This window comes from Phasianus colchicus, chromosome 18 (genome assembly GCF_987193195.1).
Source record: "Phasianus colchicus chromosome 18, bPhaCol1.hap1.1, whole genome shotgun sequence".
Taxonomy (NCBI): domain Eukaryota; kingdom Metazoa; phylum Chordata; class Aves; order Galliformes; family Phasianidae; genus Phasianus; species Phasianus colchicus.
In genome coordinates this window covers 8,051,903-8,066,053 of record NC_143453.1, presented here as the reverse complement: position 1 = coordinate 8,066,053, position 14,151 = coordinate 8,051,903, and the positions used below count along the sequence as shown (strand labels likewise).

Below are 14,151 nucleotides of genomic sequence, written 5' to 3'. Positions count from 1 at the left end.
TTATCCTTAATTAGCTATCGTACATGGCACATCCAATTCCCACCCAGCAGCCTACTAAGTTAGCTAATACATGCTTAAAGCATACCTCTTGTCCTTAGTGCCACCTTTTCTCCAGACCAGGCGCCAGTCCAGACAGGAGACAGCCTTCTTTTCTGCAAATAAGCATCTTCTGTTGGAGAGCAGATTGCTAGATATATGTAAAAATAAACACCGACTGAATCAGATAATTCTCCGAGCGGTTGTTTTCCTTGCCCTTGAAATGTCATCAGTTCCAGATTTATTTCCTTCCCTGATGCTCAGGTAGAGAATCTGTTCGGAGGGAGTTCTTCCTGCAGGCAGTAGGCATTTTGTGAAGCTACACCTCTACACAGGAGACATAAACCAGCCAAATGACTCAACTGAAAAAAAAAAAAAAAGAGAAGAAGAGTTATATGCAGTGAGATCTTTTCCTTGTGGGATGTTTATACTGCAAGAAAACAAAAATATTGGTGAAGGTAAAGGTACACAAATCACTGAAATTGTCTTCTCCCCAGTGGCAGTGTGAGCCACCTAGAATTAATTTTCAGAAGTGCAGCCTGCTTGGGCCCTGAGGTTCCTGTCCCCTTTTTTTGTCTTTCATAGGAAGAAGGGAGTCTCAGCGTGAGTTCAGATGTTACATACATGTCGTGTTTATAAGGGAATGTCACTTCCCATCTGCAAAACTTGTTGTGTTATACAAGAAAAATGATTACTCATTTCTTCTAGCTCAGTACATACGTGAGTTACTCTAACAAAACGCCTAAGGAATTCTGGGCAGAGGCAATGGACATAGACAGCTACAGATGACTTTAAAATGATTATAAATGTTCAGAGAAAGTAACAGTTTTTGCAGTTTGGAGTAAAAAAAATGTTAATTGTTCCATATTGTGGCTTCCTTGCCGTTAGAGAACAAACCCAAATTTAATTCTGCCATCACAGGAATTTTGGCTGAGTTAAATGTGAGAAAGGATTTCAATTCTGAGCATGAAATTTCTTTTTACTGTGATTTTGGATTCAACATATGCCACAGAAATGAGGGGAAAAAAAACATCCTGCTGTTAGTGTGAGGGCCTTCTGATCATTCTGAAGGATCCTATGCATCTCAGATTGAACACAGGTTTTGAAGGGTGTTTTATTTGTACCTGGTATCGATAAGGCTTTATTTTTCAAGGAGACTGAATGGTCATCAGAGCTGTGCTGTTAATCAGATAATCCAAAGTCAAATTGTTACACTTAACATTTTAAATTCAATTATATCACGAGCAACTGGATTTGAAATATCTATTTTTAATTTCATATATGTTGTTAAGAAGATTTAAAGCCATATGTAACTCACTACATTTATGTGCTGGCTATTGGAAAAGAAATGCTAGAAACACAGTGTACTGATTTGAATTATTCCAAGAGTCTCATGTTCTTAGAATGGCCCCTTGGAGAAGGGACCCCAAGGATCATCACATAGAAGGTATTAGACGTATTATTAGACATAGCATTATTAGAATACCTTTCTTAAAAGCTATTAGACATCAAATACTTAACACATGAGAATAATACAGGCATTTATTATTTTATAACTCCAGTATTGATCCAGTTGTTAGTCTTTCTAAATATTGAACTACGTAAATAATATTCTTGCAGCTTAACTTTTATGTACTGATTTTGACAGTTGAAGTCTGATATTACAGACTTCAATCTATTTGAACAGCACCTGCAAGCTGTGGGGGCAGCAAATAGACCCCTGTTATTAAGCTGTAATATAATTGTTCTTCTTGACAAGGTCACAATATGATTTCTGATTCCATATTCACAGATTAAGACAATTCCAAGAAGACAGATATTCAACATCATCATTTTAGCATTGCACGTCTTCTTAAAATTTCTCTTTTCGTTCAAGAATGAAGTCAGTTCTCTGAGCTGCAGCTGGAGAATGAGGGCAGCTGAGGCCACTCCAAATCTCAGGAGATCAATAGCCTTACAGCTGATGATCTAATTATGGATTATTTGGGTCAGACTCTGTTCTCCTAGGTGTGACTGGGGTGACTTAAAAAAGGTTAATTCATTCATTTTGTAGGGGTTATAGCATAAATGAATTATAATTGTTATCCTGTTACTCATTATAGAAGTCTAATATTTCCTATAAGCAGATGTTCTGATTTTATAACATTTTTTATAAATGATTAAACATATCTTAAAGACATTATGTGAATTGCCAGCAATTATGTTGTTATTACATTTGTATTAGTTACTTCTATTTTGAATAAAGCTCAGAAGGAAAGCATTTACTCAGAAAAATGGTGTGAACAAATGCTTCCTTTGCACTGTGCATCTATTGATTTTGCAGAGGTGTGTATGAAAAACAGTCATATCATTCACTTGGTCATACGTTAAGCTGACCACATCACTGACATGTGATGAAGCAGGATTTGTTACGTACTGAAAAATTATGTCACTAAAGAGATTGAAAAATACTGTCTAATTGAATTACAGAATATCTCATAACTGCATTCATGTACTTTGGGATTTTTCACGTTTCTTGCATATCTGTCTTCAGACTATCTTGAGGTAATCACTGAATTACATCGAGGACAGCAGAAACTGCCATCATAGCGCAGTCCTATGTTTTCTTTGGCATTGAAGGCAGTTTGGGAAGCTCCAGACCCCCCCACTTGCTCCCAGTTCCTTGCCTGCTGCTCTCTACCCTTTCAGCTGTGCTCTTACAGCTATTTGTGGCTATAAGCTGCATAACTGAGTTAATAATCATCTTTTACCGTGAGACTGGTACAGCCTGACCGTGCAGTCCCACAAACAGTGCTGGCAGAATGGCACAAATGTTTTCACAATAATTACAAACTGAATTAGACAGAAGTACAGCACAGAAGAGCAGTCCCACCTCTTTCAGGCTACCAGTCATTTTTTTTCCCAACTATTCAGTAACGTGTATTGCTGTATTCTTGTCTAATCTACCAAAGAATATACAAACATAACTATTAAAGTCATCTGGAACAGAATTCTTCTGAATACAAAGCTTTCTGTTTGGGCAGGATGGGGTTTCTTTACTGTTGTTTTGTTCCACAGGCACAGTGGATGGCAGTGAGTGTGTTCTGCCCGTGACGTAGCTTCTCTCATGTTCTTTAACTAATCCCAACTCATCTTGAGGGAGACTTTCTCATTCACTGACAACACCTGAAGTAATAATTAAGCTTTAAAAAAACACAAACAGCATGAGCCTGCATGCAGTATCTTACAGGTTCCTTTATGAACTTCTGTTTCCACAATGAGAGGCTGCAAACAACCTTTGAAAAAAGGGTTTCAGATTGGTTTAGTTCTCCAAAACGCTTATTTTTCATGCTGGAAAATAACATCTTGTAAATGGAATGTGCTCTCTGATGTCTCTGCTTCTGACAGACAGGCTGGGAGATATTTCTGCTGGCTGTCTGATGGCGGGGTGTGCGTCTGCTTCCTTTGAAATCCCATTTTGAGAAGCTTGGTTTACTGTATGCCTTGTAGAAGCTAACTGTAATGCATGGAATAGTATTTCTCAAGTCATACTTTCCTTAAACAGCCAACTTCACACTACGGTCTTATTGGAGGAGTCCTGTTTTTGAAGTTCTGTCCTAAGCTCTGCACTGTCTTTCCAATGCACTGCAGTTGAAGAAGCTCTCTCTGATTTTTGTTGACCTTCTTTTAGTTTCCAGGTGCCAATTATTGCTGGATTCAATTTCCTGGAAACCTACATTCTCAGTGTATTCATGGAGCAACCACAGTATGTGCAGTGAGAGGGCAGGCTTAATCCATGCTTGCTTACTGTGTACTTTATCTCTGTCCAGTAGTCACCCTCAACTTAATTAGCTAATGTTGTGTTTGGCTACTCAATATTTATGCATCGCTGAGACAATAACATTGCAACCCGCTCTATTTGTTGAATGCCTTTCATAAAAACCCTTTGTACCCATATGGATTGTTTCAAAGATAAACTGCACCAGCACTGTGTATTTGCAGGTAAAGTTTGGCTCTGATGCAGCTGCTGTATCAAAGAAATATGCCCTTATTATTAAACTCCAGTATCCAAGCCTTTCCTTGGAGAATATAATGCTGCACTGAGCTTGCTGTGAAGAGTTCATCTGATTCGAATGGAATTACACAGTAACAAGATGAATATCCAGGAAGGAAGGAGAACATTTCCATCAAAGCTATTTGGATTGTTTCGTTTTGTTTGTTCAAAGCATTTTTTTCCCCAGAAAGTATAAGTTTTATTTGGAAAGTGTTAACTTTGCTTTGAATTTTTTCTTTTGTGAAAACTATGATTTTTCAGATCTCTTCGAGAAACGATATGAACGTTTCTTTTGTGTTGTTGACACTGAACATTTTTCATGGGGAAAACATGTTTCTATTCCCCTGTAGTTTACACTTGTATCAACAAAAGTTCAATTTTTAAAGCCAAATTTATCAGAATAAATAGGATCTATCACAATTGACTGGGTTATTCATTAACTGAGGTGACCCTGGATTTGATCTCACATATAAAAGCAAAATTTAGTGCTCCAGTGCTAAATCCACTGCCTGTGTATTGAGAAGATCTAATTCCAACTGGTTGCAGCACAGTGCTACACTGAGGAGTACCCCAAACACACAGGAGCAGCAGCTTTGACCACTGGCTGGCCAGAGCAATGAACCAGGTGCCCAAACTCTCTTGTTCCTTGCCAAGTTTTAAGCCAGTCAGCTTTTCTCATGTGCTTTCACAGTCACGTCTCTTTACGTTTTTGATTGCAACACTGAATATTAAAAATCTCTTAATTTCCTTTAAATGTTTAAGGAAAATTTCCTGTTTTTTCTGCTCTAGTTGTGTGATTAATGTTTCAGCTACAGTACAAAGTAGAGACTTGGAAGAGGCTGAAAACGTTAACTGGACACACACAGATAAGTTGCCCTAAACTGATGTCTACTGCTTTATAATGAAGAGATGTAATCTCTGTTGTATGCACACACACCGTGTTTCTCTTAGGGCTGCTGCTTCTGATATTTCTCCCTGTGATTGAAAAAAGATCTCTGGGTAACAAAATATCTCATATTCAGTCTGACTGCCTCCATAAACACAGCAAAGGGAGGAGTAATACTTCTTGTTTTCAAATTCCATGTTAAAATTTAATTAAAAACTCCTTCAGAAAAATGACTTCACATTTGTATCATATTTGTTTATCTGTGACTCTTCTGACCTTTCCTTTACACATTGCAAATGTACTGATCTTTTACTTCTGAATTACTTTGTAGGGAATGGCACAGATCAGATGAGGATACCCAAAGCTGGGACACTGACTACTGTGCTGGTAAACATCAGTCCAGGATGAAGTTTGGGCTGTCTGAACAGCAGTGGTCAGGGCAAAACTCAGGATCTCTCTCAGGCAGTATCAGGTGGGGGACCCTGGCTGTACCTTAGGCCAAAGCCCAGAGATGGCCCAAGCATTCCATTTCATTCTGCACTATGGTTTGTTCATCTAGAAAGTAACAGTAGTAGCAGCAACTTGTTTATCTGTCTGTGTGGTCAACACATTTTACTAAGGATTGTTTATAAATTATTTTGAGATTCTCATGAAAATTGCTGCACCAAATAGCTTATTTTAACTTGATTTGTGCATATGATATGCTCATATGTACAGTCATACTCACATACATGCTGATTCCCAGAACCAATTCACAGTTGCTTCCCTTCAGCTGTCTGCAGCTACTGTACATGACAATGCCATAAAATCAGGAACTGCATATTCTGGAGTTAACACTTGAGCCATCAGGCATACTGAGTGTAAAACACAACTAGAAGTATTGGGTTTGGAGCACAATCAAACGTATTTAAACAATATACTCTTAAGTAGTATACTTACATCTGCATTTGCATACAGCACTTATATCAAACAGACCACACTGGCATGTCTAGATTTAGTTTCTGTATCATCCTTTACATTTGCCCATTAGATACCACAGGACAAAGATATTATTTAAGACAGTAAATATGACTATACAGGATAAATGACAAGAATACTGTACTCTGTCAATTCTGTTTCTATTCACAGCAGTGAAAATGCATTGCAATCACAACAAACTATTCCATTTTGTTACAGACTGCAGTATGCCTGTAACAGACAGTAGTACAAATGAATTAAAATATATTGATTGTAAAGAAAATTAAATGCAAACTATTTAAAACGCAATTGATTAGATGTAATGAAACTCTGCAGACACAATTGCAGAGCTGGCAAACCTAAATCCAAAGAAAACCATCCCCCCTCTCTAGAAGTGCAGAGGACCTGGCTCCTAACCTTGGATTTAAACTTGAAGCTTGACAAACAATATTTCTCCTGCAATCCAGACAGGTGGCAGTCCCATCGCAGCGCATTCACCAGCATTACCACTCTCCTCATTTAGACTTTACATCAAGTCTGTGTGAGCCCTGGCTTGAAATCAGATTCTTGCTGTCTATAAGCAAAGACAAAGGCTAAAGCTTATTTATTAACACTCGTTATAAAGAAAGAAAGGCATTACATAAAGGACCACTGTTCGTTTGGATTGCACAGTGTTTTACAGGGACATGTGATACACTGGAGGACTATTTATATGTGTGTTTGAACGTAACTGTGGATTACCTAAAACAGTTCTTATCCTCAACAGATTGACACTGCTAACAAGGTACAGAAAAACAATTTTACAATAGCAGAAAGTAACAACACTGTTTTGTTTGTGGGTACACAAAAGGACTGAAGAGTATAATTTTACTCTCTTAGACCAAATGAAGTCCTAAATTGGAAAAGCAGCTCCATCCAAGGTCGTCTCTGTTGCTTCCAAAAATATCTTGAAACAAACGCAAGAGGGGCACTTTGTTGGGTGTTATCTCGACATATATAGTTTCAATCAAATTCTTCAAGAAGTGTCAGAATAAAAGTCGAACATTTGTTTGACGCTGCTGAGCCCCTGGGAAGTGAATCCCTTCAAAGGTTGGAAATAACTTTGATTACAGCATTAAGAATTATAGATCATTGGGGTTTGTTTGTTTGTTTGTTACGCTTTAAAAAAAGCCATATATATTTAGGATGGAATTGTAAACACTTTTTAGAAACTTCATAAAACGATTGTATAATTCTTTCCGCTGCACGAGGCAAAGTGTTACAAGGTTGTGTTAATGATCTCAGGAAAATATTTATAGTGCTTTTTCCAGCGTAAGAGTTCTCTCTTCCCCTCTCATTACATTTTATGATCAACTTTCATTTCACTCAATTACATCAACAAGCAGGAAAGAACCTTCAGTATCCACAGATTTTAAAGTGATGCATTTCACGTACAAATGTTTGAAGTACAGAGTGGTAAATGCAAAACACGAAAGGAATAGCAAATAATAACAACCCATTGTGAAGTACAGCATGCTGCAGCTCTTTACCAGAAGAATTCAGATTATGCTCTTGTTTTCAGCTGTAGAAGTTATTTTTCTTAAGGAGATCTGAGATGGTGATGCCATGGTCAGTACCCACGAAATAACAAATGCTCAGTTTTCCTTACTAACCTCTGGACGTGAAGCACATCTCCCAGCGTTCCCTGACTCCCTCCTGCAGATACCTGAGTGGTCTCATCAGCCTACATAGAATGAAAATGAAGCAGAGAAATCCTTTAGGACAAAAGATGCAGTGTAAATGTAAAGTATCAGTGAAACAGGTTGTCTGTGGGTGACTTTCAGTGTTCTGATACAGTTCTGTTTTCTTTTAAATAAGCTCTAAAAACACAGCAAGCTTCAAAACATGGAATAAGGGAGGTGGGTACAGCATTTTATAAATACTCTAAAAAATTCCAAGTTTCTGAGTGCTGCAGTCCACAGGATGCTGCCTCAGAGAAACACATCATCGAGGTGGTGGTTGAGATGCAAATGCAACATTTTCACATGATGCATAATTTTTAGATATTCAACTTTTAGGGTTTCAAATTAAAAGAAATCACTTTGTGCTTTTGGTAATTTGTCATGAATGGTTCTGAGATTGATGTGCTGACTCCAGAGAAATGCCCCTTAGCTTTAGCTTATTTGCCAGAATAACTGTGTCAACCAAATAAATTGTATCCATCACATCGTACAGACCTTAAAGTTTTGACTGGTATTCCAAAAAACAGTAATCCATTTATAAAATTGCATTCAAATTTTTAACTGCAGAAAACCTTAATCGAGATTTTTTTTTCAGTATAAGACAGTTGTAAAATTTATCAGGAAGATATTATGAGATTAAGTCCTCTATTATTTCCCTTAGGTGGTTATTCTTTGTATAAGGTGCATGCCTTTATACTTTTCTTGTTGCTTCCTAAGTGCCAGGCATATTTTCTATTCCATTCCAGGGGAAAGAAGCAGGAATAAGGAGAACGAGTAAGAAGCAGAATTAAAAAATTTACCTTTGAAAAAGGGTCAGATCCCATTTTCCATGCTCCAACCAACTTCATTTTTTTCTGGTGTAAGCAAAATGTGCAGGATTTGGCTTTCTCCTGTTTCAAAAGTTGGCCTAATTAAGCACTTATTGGAATAAAATTTAGAAGCTTAAAAATGAAACGTCATTCTGTAATGATAGAGAGGACTGAAGCAGAGCAATAGACGTTGGCTTTTGTGGAACCACCTGCAGGAAAAGAACTCCAGCTCCTGGCATTTAGCAAATGCCGTTGCGTGTGCCCTGATTTGCAGAAATGTACTTGTCTCAAAATGATGAGGAATGGAGATAGGATAAAAAGGTTAAAATACACTTCTTATCCTTATAACAAATATAAAGAATGTTGTTAAGTACAAGGTGATGTGGTATATTAAATGTTGTAAGTACTCCAACACGAGATCGAGCAAGACAGCCTCTCACAGATGTCTAATAAAAATCAGAGCGTAGTGGATTATGGTGGTGCTGAGAAACACACAAACACTTAATTCTTGTTGTAAATTAAATGCTTCTAATGGAACATTGATTTGCTTTGGGCAAAAGTTGTTAATTTTAAGATAATGATGGTTCTTCTTTTTCTATCTGTCACACAAATCTGATCCTGGCCCTTTAATTTCCACTTGTTCCATCAGGAGGAAGAGCTAAATCCAGCAGACCTTATTTTGGCAAAACTCCCACTGAAGTCAGTGAGGGTTTTGTGAGAGTATGGACTGCATGATTTGTCTCACAGTTCCTGCTGATTACTTGGAGTGTGATTGCTCCCCGCCTCAAGCACCACAGCTCCTCGCTGAGTCTGACATTCCCGCAGCACAGGGCTGACAGCACTTTCCCTCTGTAAATTGGGAGCGTGAAAAGCAGAGTAATGCAATTGTGAAAAATACCCTTTTCACCCAGTGACCTTCAAAGAAACGGACTGCCTTGGGAGTTCTGAGACTGCCACTGCAGAGTCAACAGTACAGAAGCACTTGAGAATTTAAAGAACCTATTTTAAATTCATGCCGAGAATTTAAAGAACTCTTTAAACAATCTGAAAATGGGTCAAATTGCAACTGTTAGAAAACAACTCATCAATCGGGTGATGCCCATGAAGTTGATACCTTATGTCAAAGTCGTGATTCATGTAATATTTCCTCGCTGCAACGCTGCTGTATCCCTGCAAATTTTAATTGTTTCCATTGCAGGTTACGATAGAGAAAGGCAGCCAAAGAGTTAACAGCATCCCATCAGCAGGAGACCTACTGCCACAAAAGATAACGTAGGGCAAACGTTGAGAACTAGCTCTTTGGCTTTTTCACTTAAATCTGAGCAAATACAGCACCAATGGGAGAAAGCAGATCTGCATGCTTCCACGTGGTCCTCATCCCTGAGCAAGATGATGGAGTAAGTTTCCCACACTGCGCTGTGGCAGTGTGTTGTGACCTCTGTCCCATGGTGACACCTTTTGGATAACAGCACTCAGTCTCTGCTGTCTTCCAGTCATGTTTGTCTGCCTTCTTGTGGAAGCTCCCTCCAGGCTCACCAGACGCTGCCAGAGTGGTGATTTAGGAATTCAGAATGCTCCTGCCAAATTGCTCTGCTTCCATCACTTGCTGAGGACAGCGGCCAGGTAGCTAATGGTGAACTTTGAGTCACTGTTGATCTGGGCCAGACGTGAAATAGTGATGTAAAGAGAAAAAGCTCTCCAAATTCCAGTTCCTGAACCAGCAAGTCATTTTGGAGAACGGTTTTTGTGTTGCTTGTTGGCTACTTCATTCATTCTTATTGATCAGAAAATGCCCATCATAAGCACGTTGTCTAAGCTCTGAACTGTTAAACACTCTTGCTGTATTGTATTTTGTAACAGAGATCAATATCTTATCTGTACAAAAGCCTTATCAAGAAAGCTCTGGAAATCTGTATATTTAAACACAGTAAAATACAACAGCAGGACTTCTATGTTTACGGGCAACTATACTACAAAAGTAGTAATACCTGTGTGTGTATAAAGGGTATCTGGTCACTTAAGGAAGTATAGGAACACTTACTTTACTTTCTGTAGTTCATATGGAAGTTACATGGTAGCATAAATGAAACAATCTCATATTCAGATGATAAAATGGCTCTTTATGTAACATGGTAGACGTACTGTTCCCTCATTTCTGATGCCAATTTCATCTCCTAGGCCCACGTGGAGCCTTCCTGTGGCTCTAGGGACAGTTGGTGTTAATATGAGTAAATAATGTAAAGCTGCACAATGCCACCTGGAAAACCTTCTCATCCAGTTCTGGATAAAGATGAGGAGAACCCTATTGAAGCAAAGTAATCAGTTGTTCATGAGTGACTGCTCCAATCAGCGTTCTAACTGGAAGAAATTTGGTAAGTGCAGAGACCCCACATTTAGCTATGCACATTTTTTTTTATTTATTTGGGCCTTTGCCAAGAGAAGGCAGCAATTTTTTCATATTGTATGTTTAATCTTATTAACTAGCTAGATTAAATTAATAAAGTAAAAAAATATATATATACATACACACACACACACACGGAATAAGATTTTCCTTACAATTTAGGAAGTAAAACTGCAAAACTCAGTCGAAGATTTTTGAATGCTCCCTTCAACTCACAAACCACATGGAAAAGCCAGTGAGCAGAAACCATTAAGGTGCATTTATTAAACATCCACTTATATAAAAGCTAAAAATAGCTTTTGAGTTTTTCCAGTTTTCTTTTCATAACAGTCATTATGATTTTCTGCTTCATCTCAGAAAGTAATTTTGCTGCTGCTGTAGTGTATAATCTCTGTGCCCTTTCTCGGTGCTGTACAAATGACAGAGAGCTAATCAGATCAGAGCAACAATCACGTCATCATTGAGTAACCAGCAATAAACTGTTTTTACAAGGAAGAAAGATGAACTATTTTTAGGGTAACTGAACAGAAAAACAGAAACGGTTATACTCAGTCTTACCCTACATCATTGCTATGAATTTCAAAAGCATTACTTTTTCCTGGGCAGCAGACTAATCGCTGCAATAAATCTTTGTATAAATGGTCTAGTCAAATAGGGTTTTTAGGGATTTGTTATAAAATTTTGAGGTATACAAAATGACCTTTCTCCCTGTCCTGGTGCCTTTGAATCGCAGGCAGTCCTCCAGCTCTGATCACTGAGTAACCTAAATGCCCAGGGAAGAGGCTGCTGGTGGCAATGCAGCACCTTCTTCCCACTTAACTGCCAGTGTCCTACACAACATCCTTCCCTCCATGCTCACTGATAATGTGCTGCTTCTCCTTGTCCTGGGAAAGATCAATGTGCAGCTGTTGAGAAAAACTATCTTCAGCTATTCGGCAGTGTGGGAGGGCTTGCATGAGGATGTCCTGAGTATCTATGGACATGGTGCTCCTTAGGCGGACAGTGGGATTCAGAACCTTTTGGGGACATCTGAAATAAACGTGATTAAATGACCCTGAGCTTTTCAAACCATTCTCCTGTGGCCCAGCCAGAAACTTGCCAGTAAGAATTTACTTTCTATTACTTCTTAAACCTATGAAATATAGAAAATAACAACATTCAGTCAAAATTTAGTCATTGAATTTTATTCAAGTTCTGTTAGTAAATATACTTAATGTAAAGACAAACTAGGAACTATACAGTTACCAAACCCTCCTTTGACAGAGAAAATAGCAGATCTCTTAATTAGGTGTCAGAGAAGGCTAAATCATTTCTTGTGTCCAAATTACATCTGAAAAAATAAACTATTAGTGAAAAAATCCATTCTTATTTAGGCAAGAAAAATAATAATAAAAAAAAATCAATAAACCAAGAGACTACAGAAGAACAGCAGGAGCTCTCATCACCCAGACTTATCTCTCTGCTTCTGGTCTTTTGATTGTGACTAAGAGGCGCTCATCAGAAATGATGAAGCGTGAGGGACAGTTTCAAGCCTCATCTGCATTCCTCTTACCTTGGGTTAGCTGTGGGTCTCATGATGCAATTTTTAGGGCCATGACAGTTGCCTGTGGCCCACAGGTCAAAGCCTGAGTACAAGGGAGCCTTGCATATCTGTTCTGCATACCCTACCATACGCAGGAGCCGCTGTGCCATATTTACATTCACCAATAACCCTCCACCCCTGGTACGTCGCTCTTTGGCTGGCACAACCATACTGCACAAGCAGAACAGCAATATATCTTCAATAGGGAAAGGTTTTAGTGGACCACAGTTAACACTTTCCCATGGACAGCTAAGAAAAATTAGAAAAAGGTATATGTTTCTATATGCAAGAAATAACCACTTGTTAAAACAAGAGATAATGGAATGAGCTCAGAATCCAAGTAATTGTTCTCAGAACCTAGTCCTGACGCTAGTGCAATGAACTGTCTCCTGGAAGCACAATCAGTTTAATTGAACCGTGCAAAGAAAGTATGAGTAGGAGTGTGCAAGCAAGGTCTGTGCAGCTCAGAGTGAAAATGGCTCCATTCTTGCCAGTCACACTACATGAATAAAGACAATGGGGAAGGAGAGGGCCAAGCCGGGAGGTCCACAATTATACAATATCAAGTACCAGACCTTGCAAAAATATAACCATAGTGATACAGAATAAGGAGCAGAGCAATTACGTAAGTTTTCTGTGACCCTGGAAAAGGGTTTGTTTTCCTTTGATCTCTCTGCAGATGCATGCCATTCCCAGCCTTCTAAAACAAAGATTTATGATGAGGTTCACCCCAGCACAGATCTCATAACAGATCTTCCTACCTATGTTTTGTGGTCACTTAAACAATGGACGAACAACTTCATAGTTTAAGTGCACTTTATCCATCAGAAACAGATAATGTACAACAAATTTATATAGAAATGATGAAAGCAACAAAGAGGTTACCTTTGAGAAGCCAACCCACAGTCTTCTTACTTGATGGTGATATAAAGAAGGAAGAGTTCATAGTACAAGTCTGTCTTTACCTGCTTCCTGGATGACTTGACCAATGGCTGTTTGATTTTGTTGTTTTAGAAAACATTCTCTCTTACATTCCATTAACTGCTCAAAATCCTGCCACATTTTAATTTGCTTCATATTAGGCCCGTGACTTTCCCTTACAACCTTCTGCTTCTCTCGTAATTTCTGTTAAAAAAATATATATATATATATATTTGATTGCTGAAACAGTTTATGTCCAAAAATTGCTTACACAGGCAATGGAGCGACAAAAGAACGATAAGGATTTTTACAAGCTACTGAAATATTATTATTACATTTTGTTCAAATTAGTAACACTCCTTGCAAGGGATAAATGAATCAGCACTGGGGATTTAGGCATCTGCTTTGTATGGATGAACAATTGCTTCGAAGTTTTAAAACCGTCTTGTATATTTGAGAAGTTATGCTAAAATCTGAGTTTATTTCCACTGAGCTCTTACAGTCTCAAGTAGCAGCCTGCAACGCATTCATATGATCATCTTATAAACATGACATAATGCTGTACAATGAAACTCGCTATTGATCATAATAGCGACGGCCCAGACCTGTAAAAATCACTCACACTGACTCATAAAAAGGAAACCAATAAAAGAAAGATGCTTAGTGTGAATGGTACATCTGACCTCTTCTGTGCTGATCTGAGCTTTGTACAAGATTAAGAAGTGGACAACTGCTTTTGTTTAGCACTGGTACAATGATGATCCCTTGGCCTTTAATAACAGCGATAAGGATGACAGGCCCA

At 38.4% G+C, this 14,151-nt stretch overlaps 1 protein-coding gene and 1 long non-coding RNA gene across 2 annotated transcripts in view; both read right to left on the bottom strand.

The window, feature by feature from the left end:
* Window positions 1-11: 11 nt before the first annotated feature.
* Window positions 12-9,798, bottom strand: LOC149915533 (uncharacterized). The gene is made up of 3 exons (XR_016458692.1): window positions 8,434-9,798; window positions 7,565-7,635; window positions 12-398 (listed from the first exon to the last, which is right to left on the bottom strand). It is a non-coding gene; the product is annotated as an uncharacterized LOC149915533 (long non-coding RNA).
* Window positions 9,799-11,100: 1,302 nt separating this feature from the next.
* Window positions 11,101-14,151, bottom strand: part of IFT81 (intraflagellar transport 81) — a 39,623-nt gene continuing 36,572 nt past the window's right edge. Inside the window, exon 18 of the mRNA XM_031592607.2 lies at window positions 11,101-13,553. Within this exon, the coding sequence (XP_031448467.2) occupies window positions 13,371-13,553 (183 nt within the window). The 3' untranslated portion in view covers window positions 11,101-13,370. The remainder of the gene's footprint in view (window positions 13,554-14,151) is intronic.